Source organism: Vulpes lagopus, chromosome 23, assembly GCF_018345385.1.
Source record: "Vulpes lagopus strain Blue_001 chromosome 23, ASM1834538v1, whole genome shotgun sequence".
In the NCBI taxonomy this organism is placed as follows: Eukaryota; Metazoa; Chordata; class Mammalia; order Carnivora; family Canidae; genus Vulpes; species Vulpes lagopus.
The window spans coordinates 2338580-2356717 of NC_054846.1; the positions used below are offsets into that span (position 1 = coordinate 2338580).

At 36.6% G+C, this 18138-nt stretch overlaps 1 protein-coding gene across 2 annotated transcripts in view; it reads right to left on the reverse strand.

The window, feature by feature from the left end:
* The window catches only part of TLL1 (tolloid like 1), a 196432-nt gene that overhangs the window by 84214 nt on the left and 94080 nt on the right, over window positions 1–18138 (reverse strand). For both annotated transcript variants that reach the window (XM_041739072.1, XM_041739071.1), the window contains 3 exons: window positions 15519–15697; window positions 7928–8033; window positions 425–549 (listed from right to left, as the gene is read on the reverse strand). In XM_041739072.1, the coding sequence (XP_041595006.1) occupies window positions 425–549; window positions 7928–8033; window positions 15519–15697 (410 nt within the window). The remainder of the gene's footprint in view (window positions 1–424; window positions 550–7927; window positions 8034–15518; window positions 15698–18138) is intronic.

The window sequence follows — 18138 nt, forward strand, 5'->3', positions numbered from 1 at the left end:
TTAATTTATATATCATTCATGATGGTACTTGCAAGAAAAAGATCATTCAGGCCTCAATTCTGAAGTTGAAATAAAGGATATTCTTTTTATGTTGGCAAGAAAACCCAACATTTGACTATGAAATCATGCAACTAATAACCACTATCAAACAATCCTGCTTTTTTGCTCTTTAACTTGGTAAGTTAAAAGAAAAAAAAAATACTATCCCTGTGCCTTAAATTTGATTTCTAGCAATTTGTTTTTAATTATATCAATGGGTGTTCCAGAGTTCTCTCATTTCATTTTATGATTACTGACTTTGAACTGAATACGTCACTTGCCAGCATGGAGAGACACAAGTAAACAGTTCAGTAAATTGTGGCTTATTCATCTGCAAGAACACAGTCAGGCACAATTATGGCTCTGTTTTCATGTGGTGCAATACCTGGACATCTATACAGCTTTCTTGCCTGTGCAATGTCTCCTTTGCTTAAACGGGTTCGCTGACCGATTGCAGGACGTATGCCATTATCGTCACGCGAGGGGAGGATAGTATCCAGGAACATCCCCCTGAAAAAAATCAGAAGCAAGACACACATAAGTCACCAAATTAAGACACATACATACCCTACAAGTATAAGAGTTGTTTTTTCAAACTCATGTCAAGTAAAGGGAAAATATATCAGTGTTGGGCTTCAAATAGTATGCCGGACTTCCAAAACATGTTTATCAAAGTAGAAAAGAAGTTGTGTTAAATTGTATATCTAGCATAAAGTCAATGATGAAATTCACTTTTACTTGGAAAAACTTTTAAAAATCTAGAATTCTATATGGTCCCCCACCAAGTATACCATGGCTTTAGGTTTAGGATTTTAAGCAAATCTAAGAACCCCTTGGATTCCTAAATTGTAAAACAATTTTTCCTCATAGACGTCTATTTTTTAAGGACAACCTATACTACATATTTTTACTAAAATTTTAAAAGCCAAACAAAATGTATCATTTTTTTAGTTCAATTACAAATTTAACCTATATATTCTTAGGAGTCTAAGTATTATCGTATGTTAAAAGACCAGGAAAAATGGTATCAAATTTTAGAAAGAACAGTTTAAAGCAAAATAGTATTTTGATACACACACACACACACAAAGAGAATAAAATTTTCACGATAAAATTAAGAAGAAAAAAACTAGCAATAGCAAAGCTCTGATAATGCTAAGCTAGAGATACTGAGTTGTGAGAAACCTAATATGTGATACCTACAAAATTAAAAATTCTGAATACAATGCACGAGATACAGTCTTAATTTTGCAATGAATATCAACATTTATAACTCTAAAGGAAGAACTGAGCTGAAAAGTTAAATGGACTGGGAAGCCATTCCAGTGGTAAGAACAATGAGGATTTCAAAGGAGAGAAAGAAAGAGAGGTTTTCTAGAAAAGTATTTGAAATTAAGAAATACAATTGTAAAAAAAATATTTTAAATTAGGATGAAAGTCATTATACCCCTTTCCAAATTTTAATGAATAAATTATATTTAGACTGTAGGTTAAAAGGACATTTGTCTCTATTCCTTCCTTTAGGAAATATTTACTAAGCAGTGTTGTAGGTCTGGATTTATAGCCATTAAAAGAAACACTGATGATTTTCTCATTTTAATGTGGAGCAAGAGACATTAAGCAAAAGATTGAGTACTGAGATAGTGACAAGTATTATGGAGAAAGAAGAAGTGAAGATGGACACTGATTACCCAGTGATGGAGTAGCTTTTAAATAAAGTAATCAAAGAAAAAGTCACTTGAAAGCTGACATTTTGGGCAAACATGAAGGAAGTGAAGGTGAGGACACTGTGGGTAAATGGGAGCAGAGAATTCCAGAAAGAAAGAAGAGGAAATTGGGATCCCTGGGTGGCGCAGCGGTTTGGCGCCTGCCTTTGGCCCAGGGTGCGATCCTGGAGACCCGGGATCGAATCCCACGTCGGGCTCCCGGGGCATGGAGCCTGCTTCTCCCTCTGCCTATGTCTCTGCCTCTCTCTCTCTCTCTGTGACTATCATAAATAAAAAAAATTAAAAAAAATTAAAAAAAAAAAAAAGAAAGAAAGAAGAGGAAATTGAACGACTCAGAGATGGGAGGATCCTTAAAGTGTTTGAGTGTCACACGGAGAACGTGACTTTTAGCCTGAGGAAAACTGTTAATATCTGGAAGATGGTAAAGGAGGAGTGACATGATCTATGACGGCTTTATGACTAGCTAACCTCTCTGGCTCCTGGGTAAGAGTAGTGACCCTTAGATAAAACCTGGATAAATAGAGAATGAAACTCTTTACGAACCTAAGTATCTACAGAACTCCCCATGTATACTGCTTGAGATAAAGGGAAGGAGGGGGAGCTAATGACTTGCGGGAGTAGACCAGCACAAGTGAGAAGTTGCTCATACTTTTAATAAGATACAACTCCAGCTAGGCCAATGCAATCGAGGAAGTTGAGCCAGAAGACAGAGTAGCATTGAGAAAAGCCGTTCTTCAACTATGCTTCATGCATCAACAGATACATTAAGCAGGTAGGTCCAAATTAATGAAGGGTTAGCATTTCTGCAGTACTTCAGCACCAACAGAATATTCATTATTTTCTAATTCTAAAAGCAGATTTGCAATCTTTAAGAGGTCCATTTTTTTTTCCAGTTTTCAAAACAGCTCTAATTTAAAAAGGTCAAGGACATCTTGAAATGGGTCTATTCAAACTCAGACAATAGAATGATGAATTTTTACTTCTTCTCTCTACTGAGGTAACCTCTTCCATTCAGGAAGGGGTCAGTCACCTTTTATTTTGTTCTTCCTTTGTGGTCAGGAAGTTAACAATTCTCTCCTCCACATCCAGGTCATTAAGTAATACAGGCTTTTCCTGAACATCCTCAGTGAGGCACTATTAATAGTCCAGAGACAGATTACAAAGGGCTACACTTACTCATCTTCATTTTTTCTACTACATTAGAAGAGGGAATAGCTATGCTTCCTTTAAAAACTTCGTAAAATTTTGCAATTTTTTTATTAAAGAAAAATGGGCAATCCCAGTTAGCAAGCCTCTACATTACAAGTCACTCATTCATATGGCCACATATATCTAGGCCTACACTTCCTAAAAGTAAGTACCTATATCTGCTGATGGGCTACATCCATGAAGACAACTAAAACTTTTATGGACTCCTTGGGTTCAGAACAGACAAAATATAAAACTTCAAATACTTGCATTAACAGAATGAAGAACAAAAACCACATGTTCATTTAACTGGTGTAGAAAAAACATTTGACAAAATTCACTTGTCATGATAAAAACTTTCAAAAAACTAGGAGTAGAAGGAAACTGTCTCAACATAATAAAGACCATAAATGAAAAGCCTAGAGAGACATCATACTCAGTGCTGGAAAACTGGAAGTTTTTCCATCTAAGATCAAGAACAAGGCAGAAATCTCTGCTCTTGCTGCTTCTATTCAACATAGTATTGGAAGCTATAGCCAGAGCAATTAGGCAAGAAAAAGAAGTAAAAGACATTAATAGAAAAGAAAGAATTAAAATCACCTCTCTTTACAGATCATGTAACCTTAAATGTAGAAAACCCTAGAGAGTCCACAAAAAAAGTTAGAACTACTAAACAAATTTAGTCAAAGTTGTGGAATTCAAAATCAACATGCAAAAATCCATTGTGTTTTCCTACAATAGCAGTGAACAATGTGAAAATGATATTAAGAAAAATAATTCCATTGAAAATAACATTAAAAAGAATAAAGTACTTAGGGATAAACCTAACCAAAAAAAGGTGAAGTATTTGTAACTAAAAACTATAAAACACTGCAAAAGAAATTAAAGGAGACATAAATAAATGGAAAGACATTCCATCGCTTATGGATTAGACAACTTTGTTAAGATGTCCAGACTACACAAAATGTTCTACAGATCAAGCACAATCTCTCTAAATCCCAAAGGTATTTATTCTAGAAATTTAAAAAGTCCTAAAATATATATGGAATCTCACAGAACCTCAAATAGTCAAAATGTTGGAAGACACACACATACTGATTTCAAACCACGTCACTAAGCTAAGGTAATCAAAACGGGATGCTACTGGTATAAAGATAGACCTACAGACCTAGAAAATAGAATAGGATTCTCAGAAATAAACCCTAGTGAATATGGCAAATGATCTTCAACAAGTGTGCCAAAACCACTCAACAAGAAAAAGAAAAAAAAAAAGGGACGCCTGGGTGGGTCAGGAGTTGAGCATCTGCCTTTGGCTCAGGTTGTGATCCCAGGGTCCTGAAATCAAGTCCCACACTGGGCTCCCACAGGGAGCTTCCCTCTCCCTCTGCCTGTGTCTCTGCCCCTCTCTCTCTCTGTCTCTCATGAATTAATAAATAAAATCTTAAAAAAAAAAACAGGGAAAAAACAATATTTTCAAAAAAAGATGTTGGAAAAACTGAAAATCTTTATGCAAAAAAATGAAGTTAGATAATTATTTAAGCTAGGTACAAAAACTAACTCAAAACAGTTAAAGACCAACATACAAATCCCTGAACTATGAAACTCTTAGATGAAAAAACAGAGAAAAAGCTTCACAACATTGGATCTGGCAATGATTTCTTGGATATGAAGCCAAAACACAATTAACAAAAACAGAAATAGGTAAGTGGGACTACATCAAATCAAAAAGCTACTGTGCAGGGATCCCTGGGTGGCGCAGCGGTTTGGCACCTGCCTTTGGCCCAGGGCGCGATCCTGGAGACCCGGGATTGAATCCCACGTCGGGCTCCCGGTGCATGGAGCCTGCTTCTCCCTCTGCCTGTGTCTGCCTCTCTCTCTCTCTCTCTCTCTCTCTCTCTCTCTCTGTGACTATCATAAATAAATAAAAAATTTAAAAAAAGCTACTGTGCAGCAGAGATGAAAAAAGAAAATATTTACAAATTAAGTGTCTAAGAAGGATCCAGAATATATACAGAAATCCTACCATTTAACAACAAAAAAATTAAGTAATCTGACTTTAAATGGGCAAAAGAATTGAACAGACACTTCTCCAAAGACAACACAATGGCCAGAAAGCACATGAAAAGACGCTCAACATCATTAATCATCAGGGAATGCAAATCAAAACTACAGTAAAGAAGCATGTCACACTCATTAGGGTGGTTACTATTTTTTTTTAAAAAAAAAGAAAATAATACATATTGACAAGGATCTGGAATAACTGGAACCCTGGTGCACTGCTGTGAGGTTGTGAACTACCATACGATCCAGCAATCCCACTTTTGAGTATAGGCAAAATAACTAGAAACAGGGTCTGGAAAAGATACTTGCACACCCATAGTCATAGCAGCACTGTACACAATAGCCAACAAGTGGAATCAACTCAAGCATCCATCAATGGATGAACAAAATATGGTCTGCACCTACTATGGAATAGTATTTAGCCTTAAAAAGGAAGGAAATCCTGTCACATCCTGTAATACGGGTGAACCTTGAAGACCTTGTGCTAAATGAAATAAGCTCGGCACAAAAAGGCAAATATCTAAGGTGGCCAAGTCCATGTGAACACAAAATGGAACAGTCGTTACCAGGGGCCGCCAGGAGGGGAAAATGGGGCATCGTCATTTAATGGGCGTGGGCACAGGGTTTCACTTTGCATGATGAAAACGTTATAGATATCTGCTTCACAACCCTGTGAATGTACTTAACTTACCACACTGTACACTTAGAAATAATTAAGGTCGTGAATTTTATGTTGTGTGTTTTTTAACCACACACACACACACACACACACACACACACACTCACACACCCTCAAATATTTTGAAGGTAGGGCTTAAGAACTGAGCCAAATATTTTATCTCCTGGAATTCAGTTATTTAAATATATGTATGAATTAATAAACATTCTCTTTAAAGATCAAAACAATAAGATAATGTTGGTTGGATCAACCCTTCTAACAGGTAGATATAGTTACTTTCACTCTAAGAATATGAATTCACTAGGAAAACTGAACAGGATAATTTTGAAACAATAAGGCAAAATGATAGACCAAGGCTGGTTGGCCTGCAGCACCATGGTGCGGGGGATGGGGATGATGGACTGCAGGTCGCAAGAGCAGAACGACTGATAGAAAAGAAGGAAAAGAAGCAATTTAAATATGTAAGAGAAATACAGAGAATAAGAGGAAATATATATCTTACACTTTGGTATAAGTTCATATAAAAATTCAAATTAATACCTCTGTTTTTTAAAAACAAAAACTTAAAAAGAAAGATTTGATTTGGTTTTTTAAGTAATCTCTACAACCATAGTGGGGCTTGAACCTACAACCCTTATCATAAGTTATAAATATATATCTTACACTTTGGTATAAGTTCATCGTGTTATTAAATAAGAAAGAGTGAACAATTTTTTCCACTTTCCACTACATCCTGTATTCCAAAGAATCAAAAGTCAGTTTAGTTCTAAATGATATAATTCAGTAGCATAGGAGTAGGAGAGGTGCCTTGGCTGAACCTGGACCCAAATCCTATTTGGTACATGTTTCTACAAGAAAACTCAATTCCAAGCATTGAACTAGAAACAATTTAAAACTCTTTGAGATTAATGTCAAGCCAAATTTATGGAGGCATTTCTACCAAAACTTAAATTCAATTCCAGAAACTGTAAATATTTGGTCGTTATTATATTTAAACAAATATGTATGTTTGTATAAATATCCAAATATTATATATAAATGTGTATATATAAATATTTATCAAAGTATTAAGAGTTCTTTGACACATTCTTCTTTACTTTTTATTAGGAAATTTTTAGGGGGCGCCTGCCTGGCTCGGTCAGTGGAGCGAGTAACTCTTTATCTCAGGGTTGTAGGTTCAAGCCCCACTATGGTTGTAGAGATTACTTAAAAAACCAAATCAAATCTTTCTTTTTAAGTTTTTGTTTTTAAAAAACAGAGGTATTAATTTGAATTTTTAATCTTCTTTCCAACCTTGCCTTTGGAAACAGATGTTTGATGAATTGTGAAACGGACGTAAGTGGGCAAAAAGAATGAGTTGGAATGGACATATGAGTATAAGATGGGCTTAAAATGGGGAAAGGGGAGGATTTCAGCCCCAAACTCCTTACCTGAGAACTATTTGCTGGATGACATCATCTTTAGAATAAAGTAATTGAAACCCAAATTTATTATATTCTTTAGAAAAGCATTTAATTTTTAATGAAATAACTTTAAAGTTAGTGATGAAATTCTAACTATATGAAGTAAAATATCTTCATAACATGTTCTTTGGGAATTAAATGAGCATAACTAGTACTTGAGCAATAGAAAATACAGAGTAGAAAGCACAAGTCGCGTAGATAGCAGAATTCCAACTCAACCACCAAGTCCCCTCTTTGATTTGTGAATGCCTAATTTTCATTAAATAATGTCATGCTCATTTAATATGCTGATTGGTTTCATCAGTTTTGTTGGACTTTTTAAAGTGATTTAGGAATGTAAGATGGTTCAAGTAATTCACATCATTTTAATTTTTACTCTGAATTTATGTATTTGATAGGAAATGTGAAAATATGTTTTTAAAATCTCAAATGCTAGCATTGGCTATAAATATCCATCAAGTGTTTTTACACATCACGGCAACAGTATTGGAAAGCAGTTCTAGGGACGCCTGGGTGGCTCTGGTTGAGCATCTGCCTCCGGTTCAGGGCGAAATCCTGGGATCGAGTCCCGCATCGGGCTCCCCTTGGGAAGCCTGCTTTTCCCTCTGCCTCTCTCTGTGTCTTTCATGAATAAATAAGTAAAATATTAAAAAAAAAAAGGAAAGAAAGAAAGAAAGAAAAAGGAAATAAAGCAGTTCTAGTTCTAATGTTAAACACGGCCTTGTAAGGAGAGGAATTAAAAGTCAAAAGGTATAACCTGAGACTCCAACCTTGAGAAGGTGTTCCTGGCATAGTGCATGATACTGTCAAAATCGTATCTTTCTCCAAGCGAGTTCACTTCTCCAGGCTCCATCTTCAGAAAATTGTACTCTTGACCTAAGAATCAGTCACACACAGTTCAGAAGGCTTGTAACAGACGGAGGAAAGGAGAGAAGAGCCCCTCCGGGTGCGCATCTTGCTCTTTCCTACAGGCTGGCTGCAGCCGTCTATGAGCACCACGTACGTGCAAAAGCACGCAGCCGTGCCACTGTTTTCTCTGCCCACCACACGGGAAAGGAAGCCCTGCAATCTCACTGCCTTCACAGTACTGCAGGAATGATCACAAAAGGTTGTATCTTTACCTCGTGAGCCCCACCTTACCTTTCTCTTATGACCACATTTGCCGAGATCGACAAAAACCATCTTTCTATTTGCTTTAGAGTCTTTCTGTGAAACACTGAGAAAAACATAAAAGCGGTATTTGTAGGTAAAGACAACACTGCAGGCCGTAGCTATGGGACCTGGTCACTAAAAGCAAAATACCGGCGGCAGGTTTCATTCAGAACTGAAACAAGATTCTCTCGGACCGATCTATTCCAACCTCTACTTGGGGGGCTTTTTGATCAAGGAGAATGTGCTTCAAAACTTAATTATGTATTTTTGTTTTACTGTTCACGGCTGTCATTTCCACTCGTGGACATTGCCATCTTAACAGGCTTCTCAGTTGGCCACTGATAACTGCATTGCTGTCCTATTTCTTGAAATCCAAAAATAACAGACTTCTCATGCAGATCGATGGCGATGGTTCCAGAAACAGAATTCAGGCCTCAGTGGCCCCATCTTCACAATTTCAGTAGCTGAAGATGGCTGCTTTTATGGCTCATCTATGTAACTTCGAAAGCTTTGAGAGATCCCAATGCAAAGGTGAGTTCTGAGAATTCCGCATTCAAGGTGGTAACACACAGTGGAACCCGGACAACACTCACCTAACTAGGTTTTTATTCCGACTGCCATGTGACTACAAAAAATATTAGTATTGCGTGAATAAAAAATCTTCCAAAAGACAATAAAGAAATCGAGTGATACTAGAGCATCGTATCTCTTCTACACTTGAGGAAATCCAGTATATTCACGTGAGCATTACGGATCAGAGAAACATCCAGAAGGTACAGAACCCACGTCCCAGACTATAGTGTTTCAGTCTATCTTTCAATGACGTCACAAATTAATGAACTAAGCAGCCTGGAAGGTGTAGTGTGTGCTCCCCAAATCTCTCTGTGTTTTAAGCCCATTTTCAAGATATCCCCTTCATTCTCGCCAACCTCTCCTAGAAGCAATCGTTACAACTCTCTTCTTCATGAGGAAGGATAAGCATATTTTAACAATTCCAATTCTAAGGGGAGATTTTCATAAAGCTATGGAGCTGATCTTACAGACATTAATCTGTAACCCACTGGAGATTTCAACCTCAAGCACAATGTGGATAGATATTCTCCAGTTAAAGCAAAATGCTTTATAAAAATTCCTGAGAGTGGGACATTAAACTACATAATCATACATTTCGAGGCATATAACTGAGCACTCAACATGGAGATGACTCAGTGTCTGGTGCTAAATAAAAGCAATATGGCCATACATGGTCCAAGTAAAGAAAACTGAATTTATTTCATGAAAAAAAAAGGGGGGGAAGAGAATCAGAGATATAGAGCACCAGGGGAACTTACCCTAAACAATTAAAAAAAAGAAAAAAAAGATGAGCTTTCTTCTTGAAGAAGTATTCTAAAATGGATTAAAGTAATCCAATCTTCACACCAATTTGGTCCCTACTGTAGTTACTAATTTTGCACATAAATGCTAGGCTAAAGTCTGCACTTATTAGACATTGCCCTTGAATAACAGTTGATCTTAAGTTTCTGAGCCAGAGCAAGTCATAAATTTGTTGAAGATTAATCTTCAACATGACATGACCTCTTTCATCCTAGAATCGCCCTGCCACAAGTAGTTGCAAATACTTAGGAAATCTCACACAATAAATTCTTTCTTTTCTATGGGCCTGCATGTTGAGTCACCCAAAGTATGAACAGCCATAATTTGCTAAGCATTGTGTGAAGTATTATATATTTATATACTACTTAAATGTTCCTTGCTTGCTTTAAGTACATACTTATGTTAAAACGGAGTCCTATTATTAAGAGTAAGGATCATTCTTGAAAGTTACTTCCTTTATAAGATGTTTGATCCGTGTAATAAAAGGAACCTAATAACTATGGTCAACAGCAAACTTCTCATTTAATTACTAGCTGAAATCATTTTCGGAAATATTATTTCCTCTTTATGTCTCTCCTAATGATATAAAGTAAGATGAACTCTGATAGCTGGCTCAGGCATTTCAGTCTCCTATACTAGGAGTAAACGTTTTCTGTACTGCTTTTTGATAATCAACACTACAAATGGATTTTATCATTTTAAACGGATATATATATATATATTTGACATACGATATCCTATTCATTTCATGTGTACAACACAGTGATCAGACACTCGTATACACCGATTTCTAGTTTTATACCATTGTGGTCAGAACAGAGGCTTGATATGATTCCAGTCTTCTTGAATTTATTGAAACGTATTTTGCGACCTAACGTGTGCTCTATTCTGGAGAACGTTCCACGTGCACTTGAGAAGAAGGGGCATCTACTGCTGTAAGGTGGAATGCTCCGTATATCGACGCGACCAGATGTGTCATTTAAAGCCAATGCTCGCTTACTGCTCTTGTGTCCGGATACTCTATCCAATGATGTAAGTGGGGCATTAAATCCCCCCCCACACACACACTATTGTGTTCCTAGGAGGTTCTCCCTTTGGGTACGTTGATGTCTATGTATTTAGGTGCTCCTATGTTGGTTGCACATACGTTCATACGTGCGACTCTTCTTGCTGTGTTGATCCCTTTAACATTATGCGGTGCCCTTTCGGTATTTAGGAGTCTGTGTCTTAAAGTCTGTTTTGCCTGAGGATCGCTAATCAGCTCTCTTTTCATTTGCATTTGCACGGAATATCCTGTTTCCATTCTTCCCCTTTCAGTCTGTGTGTGTTTAGTTCTTCAGTGAGTCTCTTAGAGGCAGTATGTGGACGAGTACTCTTTTTCAACTGTTCAGCCCCTTTGTATTTTTGATTAGAGTATTTGGTCCATTTACATGTAAAGTAATTATTGATAGGTACTGCCATTTTGTTGACCGTTTTCTGGCTGTTTTTGTAACTCTTCTCTGTTCTTTGTTCCCTTTCTCCCTATCCTTGTGGTTTGACATCTTTCTTCAGTGTTACATTTAGATTACTTTGTCATTTTCTCTCAGGTATTTCATTATTGTAAGTTTTTGCTTTGTGGTTGCCGTGAGGTTCATATATAACATTCCTATGCAATTAAAAGTCTATTTGACGTCGGTAGCAACTTAAATTTGAATACATTCCAAAACTACATTGTTATTCCTCCCCTCCCAGGTTCTGTTTCTGATGTCACACTTTCAATCTTTTTATCTTATGAATCTTTTAACTGATTATTGTAGCTTTACCTACTCTGACTACGTTTTTCTTTTGACCTTCATACTAGCTTTACAGGTATTAATCCACTACCTTTACTATATACTTACCTTTTCCAGTGAAAAATTTTACTTTTGTGTTTTATTATCCTTAATTACCATCATGTCTTTTCTGTTTAAAGAAGTCCCTTGACAGTTTCTTGTAAGGCCAGTTTAATGGTGATGAATTCCTTTAGCTTTCGTTTGTCTGGAAAACTCTTTTATCTATTACTAACTTCTGAATGATAGCCTTGTTGGATAGAATATTCTTGGCTGGAAGGTTTTTTTTTGTTTGTTTGTTTTCTTTCAGTACTTTGACTAGGTCTTGCCATTCTCTTCTGGCCTGCAAAGTTTCTTCTGAAAAAAATCTGCCGACAGTTTTATGGTATATAACAAGCTTTTCTCTTTTGCTACTTTTAATATTAACTCTTTAACTATCAACGTTTTAATTACAATGTGTCTTGGTGTGAAGCTCTTTGGGTTCACCTTATTTAGAACTCTATGGACTTCCTAGACTTGGATGTCGGTTTCCATCCCCAGATTAGGGACGATTTCATCCATGATTTCTTCAAATAAGTTTTCTGCTTCTTTCTCTTTTCTTCTTCTAGGACCCCTATATGCAGATATTATTCGGCTTAACATTGTCCCATAAGTCCCTTAAGGTATCTCACTTTTTCAGATTCTTTTTTCTTTTTGCAACTGTGTCTGGGTGAATTCCATTGCTTTGTCTTCCAGTTCATTGAGCCATTTCTCTACTTTATCCAGTCTGCTGTTGAACCCCTCTAACGTATTTTTCACTAGTTATTGTATTCTTCAGCTCTGTAACTTCTATTTGGTTCTTTCTTATATTTTCTTTTTGTTTAAGTTCTCACTGTATTCATCCATTCTTCCTCAGTGAGCATCTTTATGATGATTACTTTGAATTCTTTATCAGGTAGATTACTTATCTCTGTTTCATTAAGGACATTTTCTGAGGTTTTGTCTTTCTTTCATTTGAAACATATGCCTCTGTCTCATTTTGCCTGATTCTCAGAAGAGCTACCTCTCCCAGTCTTGAAGAACTGGCCTTGTGTAGAGGATGATGTGTGAGGCCCAGGAGCATAATCCCCATGGCTACCAGAGCCAGGCACTCCAGAGGTATCCCCTGTTTGGGATGCATGCACCTGCCAGCTGTGGTAGAGCCCTGGCTGTGGTCAGAAGGGGGTGAGGTGTTTGCCTGGCAATGGCATGGCTATGGCATAGGAGGGATGGGGCACTTGCCTAGCTGTAGTAAATCTGTGGCTTAGAAGGGCAGGCCTCTGACCTGCCTGGCTGCGACATGGTTCTGGTGTGACACAGGGCAGTCCCTCAAGTGGCTATGGCATAGCTGGGGCACGGTGATGTGGGGTACACCTACCTGCACTAGCAGGTTAGAGGGAGATTGCCAAAATAACACCCACCAGCGTTGGCATTAACAAGGTAGAATGAGATTGCAAAAATGCACCTACCAGTGTTTCTGTCCCTGGAGAGTCCCAACATGTTCCTGCTTTTCTAGTGGTCACTTTAGGAATAGTAATTGGGTCTGCTTCACATATGGACCAGGTGCTTTTTAAATTGCTGCTTTTGCCCTGGGTCCTGGGGTATCTGAGTCTACATGTGAGCCCCTGCAGGGCAGGTTCTCTGTTCCCTACTGTTCTTTTTCTCCTAGATATAAATCTTGATGGTCTTATGGTTGGGGGGAGGGGGGCTCATCTTTCCAGTGCAGGATCCAGAGGCTGAGGTGTCAGCCACTTGCTCCTCAGGACAACGTGCTATACTTTTGAAATCTCACCTGATTATGGGTCATCATGCCTAGAAGGGGATTTTTCTTGGCACCAGGTGTACCTCTACCTCTCTTACCCAACTCCACAAAACCCTTTTATCCTCTGTTGTGGAGGCACACAGTTCATTCAGTCATCGGGATTTTTTTTTTTCCAAAGAAATTATTCCATGTGTAGTGGTAGATTGTTGTATGCATGGGAGGAGGTGAGTTCAGGATATTCATACACTGCAATCTTGAACCACCTTCTTCGCTTCTTCTACTTTATCATTCTTGAAATGATTCTTCCCTGGGACATCACCTTCACTGATTTTTCTTCTTCTATCTCTTAGGCCAATCCTTCTTAGTCTTTTGGGGGATTTTCTGCAAAATGTCGCTTAAATATTGTTGTTCCCCATTTTCTAACCTTAGCTGTATTTTCTTCTCCCTTCAGTGTTTCCCCAAATAGGTCATTAAATTTCTATTTCTAGATATAACCTAAACTGTAGACTCACTTTGCTTTGTGGACTAAACATCTCCATTTGGATAATCCAAACACTTCTCAAAATTAAGGATATGCTAAATAAAATCATTATTTCTCTTTCTCACTCTAAAAAATATGTTGCTTTATCCCTATTTCTTCCGTCATTTGATGGTGCCACCATTCATCCTGTTGCCTAAAAATAAAACCTTGAAGATTTTCCCTCATATGTTAGTGTTCCTCTTAAAATACTTTTGAAAGATTATTCCCTCTTATTCCTGAACTGCACTTCCTTAACCGAGGACTTAGTCATCTTTCATAAACTACTTATTTCATCTTCTTATAGGTTTCCTTAAGTTCATCTTCCCTACCTCTACTTCCCCATTCTCATTAATGATCCCAAACCTGAAAGAACTATTTTTCCTTTTTTTTTAAATCTGAACTTGTTCTGCTTTCAATCGTCAATTATTCTCCAGTAGCTAAAAGATAGAATCTAAGTTCCCTAGCTATGTAAGAAGATCCCCTGTGATCCAACCTCCTTTGGTAATTACCAGCTAATCTCCCACTTGCAACTTACCAGGCAGCCAAAATGAGCAATTGAAAATGATTCAAATTTCTGTAATTATAGCAAACATCATGATGTTTTCTTTCAGCTTAGAAATCTATCACTCTTCTTTTCACTTTGAACACTTCTACTTTACTTCTAAATTCCAGTTCCTTTGTGACATCTCCCTTGACTTGCCAAGGCATTTTGTCACACGTTACTTGGACTTTGTGGTACTTTCATCATATGGCCATAACCACTTCTCTCACCCACTTGCAATCATTTATATATGTGCACATACCTCACATTAAGCTTTGTATTTGTCATGACAGCACTTTCAACACCTAATAAATGCCTCGATAAATAATTAGCACCAAATATGTGATTAGCAAATAAATAGATCCATACTGTTAATTACAAGGAATTCTGAGGAATTCAATGTTTGTAACTTAAAACTTGCCATGAATAAGGAAATAAGGACACATTTTTACTTTCTGAATGCTTTAAATAAGTATGACTTTATAAGACAATTCCAAAAAACAGAATCTTTCTTTTGGTAACTGAAATGTAATGATCTTTATTAATTTATGAAAGTTAAGTAAAAAGCTTTAAAATAAGGCTATTATAACATATCAATTACCAGAGAAAAATTAAGTTTTTATTATATATGATATTTCAATTACTGAAAAATTCTTAAGAATACATCTTTAGGGTAGTTTGAGGAGAATTCTCAAAGAAACTATTTAGACTACCCTGGAAATGACTCATTTTCCTGAAATTTTCTCCAGAAATTGCTCCTGGTATATTATAGATTTCTACGGTAGCAGCATGTTTCATGCCAAACCCTCTGGATCCTTTCTAAATCCCTAACACATAGATTATAGAGCAAAGTATTCAAAATGCTTTAAAAAATTAAATAATATTAATTTATGGTTCCATAGCCTATACCCATTCTTGGAAAGCACAAAAGTTTATAAATAAGACAGCCAAATCTTAAGGAAAAAAAGCAAGCCAAAATGCACATAAAATTATACAGTCTGAAGGAAAAAAATTAAAAACATAACACCATCATGGGTATTTTTTTCATCCAGCAAAACTCTGATTCTATCATATCAAAAAAAAATCAGTCCACATTTTTTTAAGAAAAAGTTAAATCATAAATAGTATAAACACAACTAAAAGATATTCTATCAACCTTAAACTCAACGTATTTGCAGCCTCTCACCTGGCTGGATGTTTTCTCTTATGATAGTGACGTGGTTATCGCGATCTGGCCGCGTGTGTTCATGCCAAAAGCCTATCACATGGCCCAATTCATGAACAACAATTCCAAATTTATCACAGTTCTTGCCAATAGAGATGGCCTGAGGTCCATTTCCCCGCCGTCCTACATAGGAGCAGCATCTGCAATAAAGGAGAAAACAACAGAGATGTGGCGGCAATGATGGATGAATTACAGTACAGTGACACGTCAAGAATTATGATCGGCTACAACGTGCAACACATTCAGAAGCGGAGCAGATTTTTGTCAATAAGCATGGCTAATTTCTAGTCCTGGCAAATACAAAGACAACAAAAGTCTCCACATAATCACTAAATGCGCTTTTTCACTAAATCATACATTGGAAGATAGGCCTTAAATCATTTTTTGGAGTGTTCGGAAGATAGCAGAAAATAAGACATCTATGTTGGTGATTAATGTGCTTAAAATATACAGTTAAACTCAAGATTTACCAAACCCACAATTATTTTTAATACAGTTTTTTATTCTCAGAACCCATCTATATTATTTAGCTAACTACTTTGTCACTATGGTTACCTGGCAACAATCCATTATTTCAGTTTTGAATATAAAAACAAAATTTATTTCCTCTCTTTAAGAAAAACAGAATTAGGAGCCCAGTAACTCAGTCAGTTAAGCATCTGACTCTTGATTTTGGCTCAGATCATGATCTCAGGGTTGTAAGACAGGTCCCCACTTCAGGCTCCACACTTAGAGCAGTCTGCTTGAGATTCTCTCTCACTCCCTCTCCATCTCTACATTACCCCCACTCTCTCTCTCTTTCTCTAAAAAAAAGAAAGAAAGAAAGAAAGAAAGAAAGAAAGAAAGAAAGAAAGAGAAAAAAAGAAAAGAAAAGAGGAAGAGAAGAGAAGAGAGAAGAAGAGAAGAGAAGAGAAGAGAAGAGAAGAGAAGAGAAGAGAAGAGAAGAGAAGAGAAGAGAAAGAAGAGGAGAGGAGAGGAGAGGAGAGAGAGGAGAGGAGAGGAGAGAGAGGAGAGGAGAAGAGAAGAGAAGAGAAGAGAAGAGAAGAGAAGAGAAGAGAGAGAGAAGAGAAGAGAAGAAGAGAAGAGAAGAGAAGAGAAGAGAAGAGAAGAGAAGAGAAGAGAAGAGAAGAGAAGAGAAGAGAAGAAAAAGTTGGTTAATCAAAAGAAGAGTTACTTTTCCTACTCACAGGAGAATTCATTTTGAAGAAGGAAACTTTTAAAAGAAGAAATCAATAGAACAAAATTAGTTTCAAAAGGTAAATTTTCCAAGGTTAATAGTTAACTGGTGGAGAAAATCAACAACTGGGAGAGTTATGAGATTTGCAAATATAAATAAAATTATATCTAAAACTTTAATAATTAGGGTTGACATTGAAATAAGTTATCTATAGGATTACCTCTTGAGACAGCAATAGAGGGCAATAAATAACTGGTAGCTGGTAATTATGAGGCACAAGACACCAAACACCTTGTTTAATTTATTACATTAAAAGAGAAAATTGCCAAAATTTAATTGCCCAAATGCTAAAAGGAATTTCACACATTTTCAGTTTCCAGAGTAAGTATATTTATAGTCCTTCTGGTTGTTCACAAATACAAATATTTGTCATTCCAATTATTTCTGTAGGCTTTAAATGCCTTAAGCATCTTAACCTACACCATACGCTTATTATTTACAAATCTATTATAACAGTCAATGAAGTTTAATAAATCAATAATAGAAAAGAAGAGGTAACTGGTAAGGGAAAAAAATCAGGAAACTTGGTTTTGCCCCCATTTTTAATAGTATTTTTCAATCTACAAATAGATATTTACTACATACCCAAAGAGTAAAGTATTGGATGTAGAAAAAGGCAAAATTTACACATTTTCGAGATTTAAACTGAATCATGTGCTCTCATAGAACAATAGTAGTTAAACTGAAATATCTGATGATTATATAGCAACTAAATTACACACACTGAGTCATTCTTGCTGGTTACATTCAAAGAAGAAAATACTTTGCAAATCAAAATCTGGGAGATAGCCAAGCAATGTGGTCAGCTTATTTAATTTAAAACACCTTTTTAAAGAATAATTTCACCCATAACAATGCCCAATGAATAAGACTGGATTCCCTTACAGAAAACAAAAATATTTTTTCCACTGACTTTTACAATCGTCCTGTGAAAGAAGAAAAATGTGGTGGTTTGATTCCTATGGTTCTCAGGAGAGAATAATTCTGGATGCTCAGATAATAAATAACTAAAAATAGGCCCAGACAATTGGTATGGAATGACAGGGTAATATGTGAAGCTTATAAAAATGTGGTTTAAGCATGTCTAAGTATTATCTTAGTTTCAAATATCACTCAGGTTGATGCCAGTTTCTTTTATAGAGCTTCTGATTTTTTTATTACTCATTTGGGTGCTGCTTTTAATGCTTGACCACAGGAAGATCTATCTGTCCCCTCAAGAAAAACCTTCACCATCTATAGGAAGCCACACTTCTCCCTAAGCCACGGAGAGTACTCAGGTGATCGAAAACCTGCCATTCCTTACCTTTGCCTCAGACTGGGGGAACCAAAGCACCTTTGGAATTT